General features: G+C 35.8%; 1 protein-coding gene across 4 annotated transcripts in view; it reads right to left on the bottom strand.

Annotated features, from left to right (window-relative positions):
* CASP8AP2 (caspase 8 associated protein 2) overlaps window positions 1-15,219 on the bottom strand; it is a gene marked incomplete at its 3' end in the record, with an annotated part of 32,867 nt that overhangs the window by 5,547 nt on the left and 12,101 nt on the right. For all 4 annotated transcript variants that reach the window (XM_084890426.1, XM_084890425.1, XM_084890424.1 and 1 more), the window contains exons 3-9: window positions 14,919-14,987; window positions 11,914-12,011; window positions 10,852-10,926; window positions 9,887-10,002; window positions 5,798-8,004; window positions 1,692-4,830; window positions 2-101 (exon numbers count right to left, since the gene is read on the bottom strand). In XM_084890426.1, the coding sequence (XP_084746552.1) occupies window positions 2-101; window positions 1,692-4,830; window positions 5,798-8,004; window positions 9,887-10,002; window positions 10,852-10,926; window positions 11,914-12,011; window positions 14,919-14,987 (5,804 nt within the window). The remainder of the gene's footprint in view (window position 1; window positions 102-1,691; window positions 4,831-5,797; window positions 8,005-9,886; window positions 10,003-10,851; window positions 10,927-11,913; window positions 12,012-14,918; window positions 14,988-15,219) is intronic.

The raw sequence follows: 15,219 nt of genomic DNA, 5'->3' as shown, positions 1-15,219 counted from the left end.
CCTGAGATGAATTTTTATTCAACTTGGCAGCTACATAAGAAAATGTTTCTAATGATGGCCCGCTTTTCTGACACTCCAATAAAATTTCCCGGTCATCATTTCTACAAGGAGAAAATGTTATTTAGCTTTTGTAGATTAAAGCAGAAAGGTACTAAAAATTCCACTGTCTAATGCCCATCAACAGGTGACATTTTTATTAAAACCCATAGGAAAAAAAGTGTGTATATCAAAACATTGACAATCATCTCTGAGAAATAAAATGATAATTTTAATCTGTAAGCACATATGTATTTCCAAAATTTTCTAAAACATACTCATTTATTATTCCAATGACAAAAGTATAGGTTTTTTTTTTTTTTTTTAATTTTACCTTTAATGTATATAGTACCTTAAAGATTAGGGTCAAACATGATAACAGACTTAATAAGCAAAAGAACAAAAGTAAAATAGAATCAGCCGAAACTGGTTTGGCTCAGTGGTAGAGCATTGGTCTGTGGACTGAGGGGTCCCGGGTTCGATTCCGGTCAGGGGCATGTACATTGGTTGCGGGCTCATCTCCAGTGGGGGGTGTGCAGAAGGCAGCTGGTCGATGTTTCTCTCTAATCGACGTTTCTAGCTCTCTATCTCTCTCCCTTTCTCTCTGTAAAAAATCAATAAAATATATTAAAGAAAAAAAAAAGTAAAATAGAATCAAAATCTTCCAATTCCTAGGCCTCTGCTTTTTGTACATGGTCAGAACCAATGTGTATTATTAAGATCTCTAAGATTTTACTGTGTCATCTCCAAGAAACCAGAAATTAAGGCATAGATGATTATGGTATTAAATAAAAATAATGACCAATTTCAACAAAATTCAGCTTCCCTCATTATGCACTTTAGTTAATCCTGCAGAACATGAACCTCTAGTGCAGGGGTGGGGAATACCTTTTTCTGCCAAGGGCTATTTGGATATTTACAACATCATGGGCCATACAAAATTATCCATTTAAAATTTAGCCTGCTATATTTGGTCAAACACTTAATTAACTCTCTCCTAATGCCTTGGCGGGGACAGACCAAGTTATTGCACAGGCCTCATACGGTCCATGGGCTGGATGTCCCCACCCCTGCTCTAGGACAATGGGGTACAACTGTGGCTAACCTCATGTCTGAAATGGGGTCCTGAAATCGGCATTTCTCAAACAGCTCATGTAAAAGTCAAAAGTACAACCTGTTTATGAACTTTTTTGAAACTCTTAATTTAGAGAAATGCTCAAATTATAAATGCTCACACTTTTTGCCCTATTTCACCACCCCACTTGTCATTTTTCCTTTCTAAAATGTGATACCAGTTCTTTACAAAGAATCATTTTTTAAAAATTAACAATTAGGTTACAACACAATGAAAAGTTCTATCCATGGTGCTAATGCACGTCCCTGGTTAAGAGCTCCTGCTATAGATGATACCCTAGAATATATTCCCTATTAATGTTGACTACTTTTGAAGTCATCGCTTCCCTTATTTTAGGAGAGGATGTAACTATGACAAGACAGAATAGATTTCTGGTCTCCCAAAGTTTCCTGCTGATTTAATGTCTCCTAAGTGCTCACTTTGGCAGCACATATACTAAAACTGGAACAATACAGAGATTAGCATGGCCCCTGTGCAAGGATTAAAAGAATAAAAGTAAAATGTCTCATAAGATCCTTACCTTGTCCATGAAACTACAATTTCTCCTTTCTTTTTAATAATATTCTTTGCAGAAAGGTTTGCAGAAGCGCCAGATGCTGGTGACAGGTCCTTACTTCTGGGGCTCGGCTTTAACGATGAGGGATCTTTAGTCACCGTCACTGCAGGGCCCTTCTTCTTACTGGCTTTCCTTTGGTGAGCGTCTCCATTCTCACCCAAATTTTGGGTAATTTTCTTGGTCTTTTCCTTACTGATTAAGTCTGTTTCCGTTCTCGGTTTTTTCTGACAAGAATGATTTAGACTAGAAAGTTTTTTCCTCTTTTTGTGAGCATTATCTGAAGTCGCCGGCAAGTCTAAACTATCAGAATTTGATACCGGTTCGGATTTTAAATCCTCCTTTTTTATTTCACATGAACTGGGAGAGTCTGAGGTCAAATCAATACAGCTTTCCACAACCATGCATTCCAAAGGCTCTTTTGCCACTTGCACCTTTTCTTCCTCACAGTCATCTTCATCCACACAAAACACCTCACACCCCAAGGGTCCAACAGCTAAAGCTGGATGGTGATCTTCACTTTTACTCTCACTTGAAACATCTTGTGTCAAATCAATAAAAGCATCTACAGTTTCAGGCTGCACACTGTCTAATATCTGAGTATTTTGATCCAAATTGCTACCAGAACATCCCAACTGATTAATGTTTAAAACTCCTACTTCTATCAACTCCCCCAAGTTTTTAGTCTCAGTGACTGGATCTTTTGTGAGGTCTACATATGTGTTTGGAAGATGACCCTCGACAGAATGTGGAATTTCTTCCATGGGAGGCAACCCTTCAATGCTTTCAGGCACTTTTGGTTCCCATACTTGATGCAACTTGAAGCACTGATCAGCCACTTCATTACTATGACCCACTTTACCAGAAGCATCTTTAAGGAATTCATATATATCAGGAACCTGTGTTTGTATCATACAGCCCTGTTCTTCATGAGCGGATTTACTGCCGTCAGCATTTTCATTGGACTGTTTCAATTCTTCCACAGGTTTGAAAACTGTGTTCTCACATGAAATACATGCCTTCTCTGCTGCCTCATTAGTTTCCTTTCCCGCTCCGGGCAAAGACGTCAATGACTCACCAGCCACCGTATTTTGTATAAGACTGGAGGGAGCAGATGGTGCTGCGTGCCGTATTTTCACAATGAAATGATCATTGGACTTTTCCATTATGACAGCATGCATGGGTAGATTAGGGTGGTACTGAAAGCCTGGAGCAACGGACCGGCTTGTCCATGACGAAGAACAGCTCGATTTGCTGCTGGAATTGTCAGACTCCAGAGCTAAGTGAATATCTTGTTCCGACGCGTCCTCTTCCTCGAGCAAGGCATCTTCACTGAAATGGGCACTGATCACCTCTTCGGGGGTCGAATTAGACGAAACTTCAGGCTTTAGAAAACTGAGATGGCCATCGGACTTCAGAGGTGATGGTACTGTTAAAGATACTGCTAAATCTTCAAGCAGGATGGAAGAAATGCAGGGCTTGCTCTTTTCTGAACTGCATACATTCTCTTTACTTAAAGCTATGTTAGTGGACACTTCAAACATACAACTTTCATCCAAAACATCAGGATGAACTGGCAACGAGAGTCCTGAAGACAGAGATGGACCTTTCTCAGATGACAATAAGGACCAATTATCATCACTGATCATTTTAGGACATGGAGAAACCACCCCTGAAACTAACTCTTCAGTTGTACAAGCTGGTATAGATTCACACTTAAGACTCTCCAGCAGCTGTTTCTCTGGAGTCTTTAACTCCCACTCACTTTTTTCATTACAATTAACACTGTTGTCCAAAAGATCAGAACCTTGCAACAAACTTTTAAAAATCTCACCCATCTGTGCATCACTCACTAAATTAAAAGTGAGGCTAGATGCTTGCTGTTCAGTAAGAATCTCAAAACAGCGTTCTGGCTTCAAGGAGGCATGCTGGGACGTCTGTGTATCCTCTATGGCGGCGACTTCCATTTTTCCTGGCTTTGGGGTACTGGGATAGTTCAGTTCCAAGGAGTGCTCTTCAGATGGAGGGCATTTAATATTATCAAAGCAAGTGGTAAAGCTTTTCTTAATGTCATTCTTTACTGTGTTCATTTCAGAGTTATTTTGGCCTTGATGTTTGTCCTCAGATTTTTTACATCCTAGTGAATACCTGTAATAAACAGAATCTTCTGATTTTGAGGATTTCTCTTTTGGCATTTCTTTGCTGGAGTTGACCACATTCCCCTTCTGACAATTTGAAGATTGTGGTTTCTCTTTACTTTTGTCCAATTTCCCTTCATCACTGTCACTGCCAAAGTTCGTGAAACCACAAAACTTTATTAAGATCTTCTTAAGCTTTGCAAATAAATGATCAAGTTGTTCATCTACGAATTTCCATGCTTTCTTTTTCATATCTGGTAGTTGTTGTTCAAATAAACGATCCACTATGCCATTCTTTTTAACTTGCTTAAGTTTGGCTTCTATAACATCACAGAGATTCTTCTGTAAAGTAGTCACTGACTTAGAGATTTTGGATAAGTCAAGGTGTTTAATGAGTGATGTAAAACTCAAAATTGCTGACTCAATAATTCTATGAAATTGTTTTAATGGAAATTTTACCTTGAATTTCATGTAGTTTTTCCTTACATGTTTTCTTATCATTCGTAACATGTGCATAACCTCTGGTACAGAAGAAGGTACAGCAATAATTGGAACTATTTTTTCCAGAACGGAGGTACTCATTGTCTTATCTTTTTTCTCTGTTTTTGAAGACCTGCTAGATTCACTCTGTCTCTTATTCCAATTCCTTTTGTTCTGCTGAACTTTTATAGATGTTTTCCTTTTGTCTTTATCCAAATGCACAGTACTTTTCTTATTTCCCAGACTACTTTTTCTGTTTTGCACTTCTGTAGAAGCTCTAGGTTTGGCAATTTCTTCAAAACTATTTTGTGGTTTAGAGTTTTCACTGTCGCTTATAATTTCTCCTTCTTCTAATTCAACTACAGATGAATTCTTATGAGAGTCTGCCTCTGTAAATTTGTCAGACTTGCAAACGGGCTTTTGATTTTCCTTGTTGAGATCAGACTGACTCTTGGAGGTGGAATGAGCTGAATTTGATGGAAACACATCTGTGGAAAATAAAAGTATATTATAATCACATGACCCTTGAAATCATAGTCATTTGACATTTCTATACTAAATATTAACCCCCCAAAATTAAATACTGAAGCATTTCATTATTTTAATAGCTTTTTGAAAAATGTTAATGCCTAACACTTATTCATGTCATCGGTCTTTACTGTTCTCAGAAGGTATTCAGGTGTCTGACAACAGTGATAATGTAGCGTTTGTGTTTTTGGATAACCATCCATCTACTGTTCAGGTATATTTACTTCAGGTTAGCAGCATTTCCTACTCTATGACATCTGATGATGCTTTTGAACAATAAAAACAGATCTGGTACTAACCAGTTTTGCTCAGTGGAGAGAGTGCTGGCCTGAGGACCAAAGGGTCTGGGTTCGATTACAGTCAAAGGCACATACCTTGGTTGCAAGCTCCTTCCCAACCCGGGCCCTTGTCAAGGCTCATGTAGAAGGCAACCAATCAATGTGTTTCCCTGACTTCAATGTTTTTCTGTCTTTCCCTCTCTTTTACCTTTACACTTTCCCTAAAAAATAAAAATAAAATATAGATCTGAAAGCAAGCAAAGAATATTTGAAATAATCTGTTCTTCCACTCCCTTTTTTTTGTAGAAATAAGAATTACTGCCCAGCCAGTGTGGGTCAGTGGTTGAGCATTGACCTATGAACCAGGAGGGCTTGATCTCCAGTAAGGAGCATGCAGGAGGCAGCCAATTGATGATTCTCTCTCATCATTGATGTTTCTATTTCTCTCTCCCTCTCCCTTCTTCTCTGAAATCAATAAAAGTATATATATTTTAAAATTATCTAAATTAAGACAAAAGGCTCAATTTCTAGTTAATGTAAGTGTGAATGTGTTATTTAAAAAGAAAAAGCACTACACTGCTTCATCTTGTTTATGCATTTTACAATCGCAAAAAAAGGTTAAGTTATAAAAGAAAATATAAACTATTACCTTTATGATTGTTATATAATGGAACTCGAGATGGACTTTCCAATCTAAGTACTTTTGCTACAGGTCTCACTGGACTACTCAGAGGACTAATGATTTCTGGAATAGGTCTTAGCTGATTAAAATCAATGCTCAGAACTGAGTTCTCATCATTATATATTGAGTTTGTTTCACCAATTTCCAATTTGTGATCCATTAACTCAGTATGCAGAAGTGAAGATTTTGGAGTCTCTTTAGGTAAACAAGGCTCCAGATGACAAGACTTATTCTCAACCAGTGATGTTTCTACAAGAGAAGACTCAAACTTTGGATTATCAACTTCTGAAAGTACTGGCAAAATGTCAGCTTTTTCAAGTGAAGGCTTCAAAATGCTTTCATTGGAGTTGGCAACTTTTGTTGAAAAAGCCTCCTTCATTTCCGTATCTTCAGAAACACTACACAAATTTAAACTGTCATTTCTTTTAGTATCCAATTCCATGCCAAAGTTTTGAGAAACATTTGTTTGTAATATGTCCAGTGCCACAGGTACTGTTGGCCTTGCACCATTAATGGTTTGTTCCATTTCTGCTGCTGAAGGAAACAAAGATTCTGCTTGTTCCATTTTCACAGGTTCTGAAGAAGTCTCTGTACCACAGATGGGCAAGTCACACTGCATAGTATTCTCAATAGATTTAATTAACAAACTATTTTCTTCTTCCGGTTTCCTTTCTGGAATACCGGTCCTGGGTTCAGCTGATGCTGTTGGAAGAGCATCCTCTGGTTCCAATAACTTTGATTTAGTTTCTTCTGTGATATGTTCACTCACAGAGGGAACACATATCACTGATTTATCCTGTACCAAAGACTCCAAATCACATATGACACTGGATTTGGGATTATCGGTTATTTTATGCTGATTATTCTGAGGAATAGGTTGCTTTTTAGCAGGAGAAAGAGTTAAGTTCAACTTTTCCATAAAACTCAACTTTAAGTCTTTGTTTTTTGTTTCATTTGGACCCTTCTCAGCTTTAATTGCAAGGTCTTTATTATCTGTGTGTTCAGAAACATCATTATTAGAGACTTCACCTTTATCATTTTTCAGTTCATTCTGTTTCTTTAAATCAGTAGTGGTTTGCTTAGTTTCTTTGTTAATCTTCTGCAAATGTACTGTAGATGTCCTTTTTTCGCTTCTCATATACCTGTTTTCTTCTTTGCTTTCTTGTTCTCTTTTCCTCTTATCTTCAGTTCTATGTCTTTCTGCTCCTAAAAGTGTATTTCCCCTTTGGTGCACAGCATCAACTTCCTTGGAGTCAATGTGTTTGTGAGTTCTACTGGTTGAAAAGGAGGATGAACATCTTCCTTCTTGAAAACTATGATTACTTACACCCCGGTCTCTTTTACCATCTTCCCTGTCTCTTCTCTCTTCTGGATGGTATTTACTTGAATTATGAGATTTTATTTCATTCTTAGAATGAGGAAGAGATGATACTCGTTCGGACCTTCGCCAGTAATCTTTGTCTTTTACTACTGATTTGGGCTTTTGATCTTTTCTTTCTTCTTTGTCTTGTAATTTAAGTTCTTTTTTATTTGTATTTTGTGATCTTTCACTCTGCCTCTCTAATTTTCTATCACTTTGAGATTCTACTCGAGTATGTGACCTCTCTCTAAAGGTCTCTTTCTGCCAGAAACAGCCAGAGCGTTCATTTTTATAATCCAAATCTGTGTTACTTTTAAACTTTGAATTTTTGCTTTCAGCCTTTGATTCACCTTTACCATATTTCTCTGAACGTCCTTGTAGCCTTGGACTGGCCTCTAAGTTCCTTGGTTCACCATCACCACAGCTAGTGTGTAAGTCTTTTCGTATTCTGTCAGTTCCTCTACTATAATGGCTATACCCACTATCTTTCTTTCCTCTTCTACTATCCTCACTTGAGCTACTCTCACCAACCTGATAATGGGAACGTGACCAAATGCCATTGGTGCAGTGTTTTTCAACAGACGAAGGTAAATGCAAAGTGCTTTTTTTTTCCAAATGCAATTTTACTTCCTTTTCAGTGTTTGGGAGTGAAGTGCTATGATGTCCATCTTTAGAAACATCACATTTCACCTTGTGATCAGTCTTTGCACAATCATCCAAATGGGGAGGTCTAGATGTAAAGTCTTTTGTTTTAACTGTATCTGACGTCCTTGCAATTTTATGATTATTTCGAAAATGTGGAAACTCAGTCAATCTATTAAGAAATAGAAATTAACAACAACAAACAAAAATTATTGCTTTTTAATGATCCAAATTTTAATCATACTTAATACACTTTAAAAGTCAGGGGCTAGACTTTTAAACACTAGAAACACTAATTTTACTTTGTATAAAGGCATGAGTAATAAGAATTTATCAATTTCCAACTAAATGGGCCAGTTTTCAAATTCATTTCCCATTTCAAACAAGCTCTAGAGAATGTCTCAGTTCTATCCTAGCACTTGTCTTTTATACTTTCTTCACCACAGGCATATAACTCCAAACTAACAGCAAATTCACTTCTTTTAGAACAGTGACATTATTTTTTACCCGCGCTCACTGTAGACCAACTGAAACAGAAGGAAGATGAAACTTTGTGGGACAACAGAGATGATCTGTTTTACATATTATCCACAGTAAACCAAAGCATCAATAGTCATCTTAAAGTAGCACATACTGCATAAAGAAAAAGAAGAGTTGTAATTCTTTCCTAAGAAAATGGTGTTTATTGTTTTGTGCATCTTTTTAAAAATCCTAAGTCTTAAGGTTTTATATCAGTGTTTCAGAAAATTAGCAGTTTTCTTAACAAATATGTAAATAACTAATTTTAGTTTATAGTAAATTGATTTTCCCGAACTTCCTCCCAAAACTTCCCTGATTTTCCACAAATCTACCCCCAGTTAGTACTATGTGTAGAGATAGGGGGAGATTTTTATATAACAAAGGAGGGCATAGGAGATACACAACCTAAGGCAATAAGTAGAACTAATATAGATCTTGTTTGAGTTCACTGTATCCCCTCAAAATTCATTTGTTGAAATCCTAATTCCCAGTACCTCAAAATGTGATCTTATTTGGAGACAGAGTCTTTACAGAAGTGCCCTGGTTTGGGCAATAAATTAAATGGTCATTCTACACCTAGGTCTCTAACTTACACCAGCTGAATAAATGACAGGAAATCCATTCAGCTCAATGAAAGAGGTTCTATCATAAATTCAGTTTTGAATGAGGTAATTTAAAAAATTTTATACAGATATGAAGTAGTAATTTACATATAAATGGAAATGATATAGTATTAGTAAGATTACTTCATAAGAAAATACTGAAAGACATAGATTTGAGCTTTGAGGAATTCCAGCTTAGCCAAGTACAGAAGTGTAAATCTCAACTTAGGAAGAAAACTAAGAATTATGGAAGCCAAAGGGAGAGAACTATTTCAGGAACGGAGGATCAACTATGCCAAACAGCATGTGAGTATAAGATAAAATGAGAAATCAAAACTATTTGATGTATTTAGTGGCAGTTTGTGCTAACCAAATGGACAAATGGAAACAGAAGTCAGCATATACTAGGTTCAAGAGTTAGTGGGAATAGAAAATGGAGACAAAGTTTATATATTGTTTTGAAGGTTTGACTACAAAGGAGAAGAGAGAAATGAAATTCTGTGGAACAGATTTCTGGCCCCAACGAGAGAGAGAGAGAGAGAGAGAGAGAGAGAGAGAGAGAGAGAGAGAGAGAGAGAGAGAGAGTTAGTTTCAGAGTAATCTATTGATAAGAGATTTGAGCACAGATTCACTCTTGATACTTTAGTAACTTAATGGAGGCCTAGAAGAACCCATAACATATATACAACCATCTTCTCAGGAGTAAAGAGTACCAAAGAAAAATCTCAGTGTATTAGAAAACTAAATATATTCATAGAGAGCTATGTGGCAATATTCTATTTAATAATCATATATATCATTATAATATACTATTAGTCACAGTAAAATCTTACATATTTAATAAAATGCAACATTTTTATATCTTTACAAAGTTAAAAATGTTACACATATCAACACCAATGTAATTTATAGATCCAAACACCTCAATTATACCTTTGGTGAAGGCTACTAATTTCTTCATCCTTGCGGTTTATTTCCATTCTAGCAGTTTTGATAAGTGCTGAAATATTCTTCTTAAGAGACTGGTTTTCAGTTTTTAGGCTGAAATTCTAAGCATCATAAAATATATTTAATAAAGTATATATTACAGAATTATTAAACTACTACTTTTAATAGCTAATGATTATTTAATGCTAACTATATGCCAGGCATCATATATTACACGTTATATAATTCTCAAGAAAGTCCTATGAAAAATGCTGTTATGCTCATTATACAGATGGGGCAGCTGAGATTCAGAGAAGATAAATGGCACCAGAGAAAGTCATTTAAAGTGAAATTACTTAAAATAGAAATCAAAATGAAAAAATACACAAATAAAAAGTTCTCCCAGGACCATTATTTTGAAAACTAAAAATAAAAATAATAAAAATCAGGTTATATTTAACAACTTAGCTTTAATGTGCAACAATGTACTAATTCTCAGATGAACAAAGAATGAATCTAGGATTGACTGGTTCTTTGGGGGAAACAGAAAAGAGAATCATTACTAAAAAATAAAAATCAGAACAAAACATGACATTCCTGATTTTTGTAGCATGATCACAAAATCACATTGGCAAAAATACTAAGGGCATCACCATTTTCCCCAAGAGCAATCTAAATCTTTACTCATCAAACCATTCTCTTTTAAAACAACTAATCTCATCTCTACGAATGTTCTATTATTTAACCGGTAACTACCTAACAGATCTTTTATGTAAAAGTCATTTAACAAATCAAGCAGTTTTTCTATATCAGTTGTATAGGAAATTATGCATGTTTTGACAGATTTCCTATTTCATTTAATACTAAGAAGAAAATTTCCTTCTAAAATGCCAGCACTTTAGAATTTGAATTTCAAACCAATTTTTTTATATTAAAATAGGACAAAAATAAAATATTCATTATAATAGTACCTGTGACTGTATTTCTTTAAACTTTTTCATCAGCTCTTTCATTTGTAGTTGACATTTTCCATATTTTATTTGCAACTGTAATATATAAGATTAATTTAAGCACCATTCTAAATTATTTTCTTAGCTTAAATGACATTTCAAAATATTTAAAATTTAATAAATTAACCCACTAAAAAGGGGAGATGAGTTCTAGTTCTGCTAACAGGGATTTAGTAAGATTACTGGTTTTAAAGTTGGACTTAAACAAAGATAAGAGTATGGTGATTACAAGAGGGAAAGGGTGTGGGGTAGGTGGAAGAGGATAAAGGGGGAATAAATGGTGATGAAGAAAGACTTGAATTTGGATAGTGAATACAGAATACAATATATAGATGATGTATTATAAAACTGTACACTTGAAACCTATATAATTTTATTAACCAGTTACCCCCAATGAATTCAATAAAATTTTAAAAATAAATAAAGTTGGCCCTACCAATAATGTATTTTGTTTGGTTTCAGATTCACTCTCCAAACCTTAAATTCAAATAAGGTAGAAAGAAATTTCTAATTTAAGTCTTAGGATATCTTATAACTTAGTACAAAATCATGAAAAGATAAAATGTTATATCACACTGATTGATGTTTTATATATTTAGACACTTACATTTAATCAAACAAAATTATAACTAAATTTAGACAAGCATTCAGAAAACATTATTTAGAGAGCAGATCCAGCCCTAACCGGTTTGGCTCAGTGGATAGAGCATCGGCCTGAGGACTGAAGGGTCCCAGGTTCGATACCAGTCAAGGGCATGTACCTTGGTTTCAGGCACATCCCCAGTGGGGTGCAGGAAGCAGCTGATGGATGTTTCTCTTTCTAACTCTATCCCTCTCCCTTTCTCTCTGTAAAAAAATCAATAAAATACATAAAATAAAATAAAAAGAGCAGATCTAAAGACAGAAACTGATATCTATTTTTTTTAGCCTAATAGTTCTTTCCTAAACACAGAATGTTTTTCCAACTGTAAGTGAGCTATAAAATGTAAAATAACTGTCTTTAATAATTCTGACAAGCCATACATCATTATATGTTGCCTCCTTTGCAGTTCCTTCTTCAGTAAGAATTTCTTCATATAAATCCAAACTATTTCTGGGTGGTTCACAGGACTTAGAACTGTCTAAAACAAACAAAAAAAACCTTAACATTAAAATATGTCTTTCCAGATTCAATGCAATACTATTAAAATTCCACTGTCATTTTTCACAGAAATACGACAATCATAAAATTTGTATGCAACCACAAAGACTGCAAATCACTAAAGCAATCTTACAAAAGATCAAAGCTGAAAGTATCATAATTTCTGATTTCAAACAATAAAACACACCTATAGTAATCAAAACTATATGTATTGGCATAAAAACCAACATATAGAGCAAGGAACAAAACAGAAAGCCCAGAAATAAGCTCTTACACATACAGTCAATTAATTTACGACAAAGAAGCCAAGCATGTACAATAAGGAAAGGATAGTCTCTTCAACAAAGAGACTGTTCTGTTCAAAACTGAACAACCGCCTGCAAAAGAATAAAACTGGATCACTATCTTACACCATATGCAAATATCAACTCAAAATGGATTAAAGACTTGAATGTAAGACCTGAAACCATAAATCTCCTGCAGGGGGAGAGGGAGACATAGGAGGTGATGATTTTTCTGGGTTTGACACTAAAAACAAACACAACAAAAGCAAAAATAAACAAGTGGGACTACATCAAATTAAAAAGCTTCTGCACAGCAAAAGAAACCTTCAACAAAATGAAAAGGCAACCTACACAATGAGACAAAATATTTGCAGATTATTTATTTGATAACAAGTTTAATACCCAAAATATGTAGTTCGGTAGTTGAGCATAGATCCAGAAACCAGGAGGTCAGTTTGATTCCTGGTCGGGGCACATGCCTGAGTTTTGGGCTCGATCCCAAGTGGATGGCATGCAGGAGGCAGTTGATCAATGATTCTCTCTCATCCCTGATCTCTCTATCTCTCTCTCTCTCTCTCTCTCTCTCTCATCAATAAAAATATATAGAAGTGAAAACAGGATCTTGCAGATATCTGCACTCTGTATGTTCATTGCAGCATTATTCACAATAGGCAATATATAGAAAAAACCGAAGTGTCCAACAATGGATGAATGAGTAAAAAAAGATATGTGAGCATGTATACACAACAATGGAATTATTATTCAGTTGTAAGAAAGGACATTCTGTCATTTATGACAACATGGGCATTGAAGGCATTATAGTAAGTGAAATAAACCAGAAAAAAACACATACTGTGTGATATCACTTACATGTGGAATCTAAAAAAACCAAATGCACAGAAACAGAAACTAGAATGGTGGTTAGCTAGAGGTTGGGATGAGGAAAAAGATATGCTGACCAAAGTACAAACTTCCAGTGTAAGATAAGTTCTGGTGAGTTAATTTACAGCATAGTCTTTAGAGTTAATAACACTATATTACATAATTTAAAGTTGCTAAGAGAATAAATCTTAAATCTCGCCACAAAAAAAATATAGTGATTATGTAATGTGATGCAGGTGTTAGCTAATTCTATGGTGGTAATCATTTTGCAATACACAAATGTATCAAATCAACACATGCACACATTAATCTTAATTTTATGATAATTACATCTCAATAAAGGTGAAGAAATATATGTATTTAAAATTTTGGATGTTGTGTCTATCACAACTTGAACTATACATTTCTCTATCTCCTCCATTTCATCGATATATATTTTAAAATATATTTTATTGATATTTTTTACAGAGGAAGGGAGAAGGATAGAGTTAGAAACATTGATGGGAGAGAAACATCAATCAGCTGCCTCCTGCACACCACCCACTGGAGATGTGCCTGCAACCAAGGTACATGTGCTTGACCAGAATTGAACCTAGGACCCTTCAGTTCACAGGCCCATGCTCCATCCACTGAGCCAAAGTAATTAGGGCTCACCCATATTTATAATGATTTAATAAATTAGAGTTGGAAAAGCAATTTACCTAAAATGCTGTGTCAACGAATTTGGTATGAGGGTGATATGTGTTCAAATCCTTAGAGATTTGATCATGGGAAAGCATGAAAAAGGTTTCCAATTTGGATAGATCATGAGGCTCTCTGCATTTGAAAACACTTATAGTATAGTAACTATCCTTTTCAAAAGTCCTAGCATCATGTAACCTATGGTAGTATGAGTAGTAATATGTGTGGACAAGACCATGAGTTGCTTTTCAATGGTACAAAATATTTTTGCACAGGTCTAGTAAAATCTGATATCTATATGAATAACATACCTGAGAACTAAGTTGTTTTATTGATCAAGCTTTGAGCAAGATTACAATTACCTAAGTGTAATAATTTAAAAAATATGGGCAGATAGTTCAGGATGTATGAGTTATTTTAAAAATTAGTAACAAAATAAACTTTCAATAGACTGACCAAGCAAAATGAAACTATTTTATTACAGAACCAGAGGCCTAGTGCACAGATTCATGCACTGCTAGGGGTCCCTCAGCATGACCTGCTGGGATCTGGCTGAAACCCATAGTCCAACATCCCCCGAGGGATGTAGTAGTGTGAGAAGCAGCAGGCAGCTGGGGAGGAGCTGAGCTCAGGCCTGGTGCCACTCCACTCCTGTTCATTCCAGCCCCACTGCCACTTGGTAGGCTCGCTGCAGTCACCACGCACCTGTCCTAGAGTGACACTGGTGCACCCATGACACAAGGGACCACAGGCTCATTCCCAGTCAGTCCTGATGTTGGTACCGGTCCAGATGGGGGACAGGCATTCACGGGGGAGTGTCATGGGAGAGGCTTGCACTGCCACAGCTGCACTTGCCAGCTGTTAGCCCCTCATCTTGCGCCCACTGGTCAGCTGAGCAGCACTCCCACTGTGGGAGCACGTGGACCACCAGGGGCAGCTCCTGGGTTGAGCATCTGCCCCCTGGTGGTCAATGAACATCATAGCAACCGGTCAAATAGTCATTTATGCTTTTATATAAATAGATAGATTGATTTACATACCAGAAACAGCACTGTCCAATCCAGCGTATATGTCCAAAGAACCTTCATCATTATTTTTAAGAGGAGAAGCTGCAAGAAAATTAAATTAAAGACTAGTTAAAACTAGTTTATTTCACTTAGGGAAGGTTTTTTTTGTTTTGTTTTTTTAAATCGCTGTGTCTTTATTTCTATTCTGTTCTAAAACTTCTCCTAGGGAAGTTTTTCCATTCCAAGTTTGAGGAACCAGTGAAAGAAAGAGACCTTATTAGTTTTGCACCAAAAAATAATTATTTAACAGTTTATTCAGCCTTATAAACAGGAA

This window comes from Pipistrellus hanaki, assembly GCF_964339955.1.
Source record: "Pipistrellus hanaki genome assembly, chromosome: 7".
Lineage (NCBI taxonomy): Eukaryota > Metazoa > Chordata > Mammalia > Chiroptera > Vespertilionidae > Pipistrellus > Pipistrellus hanaki.
Note: the sequence above shows the minus strand (reverse complement) of the source record. Positions and strands in the feature narration are given on the sequence as shown.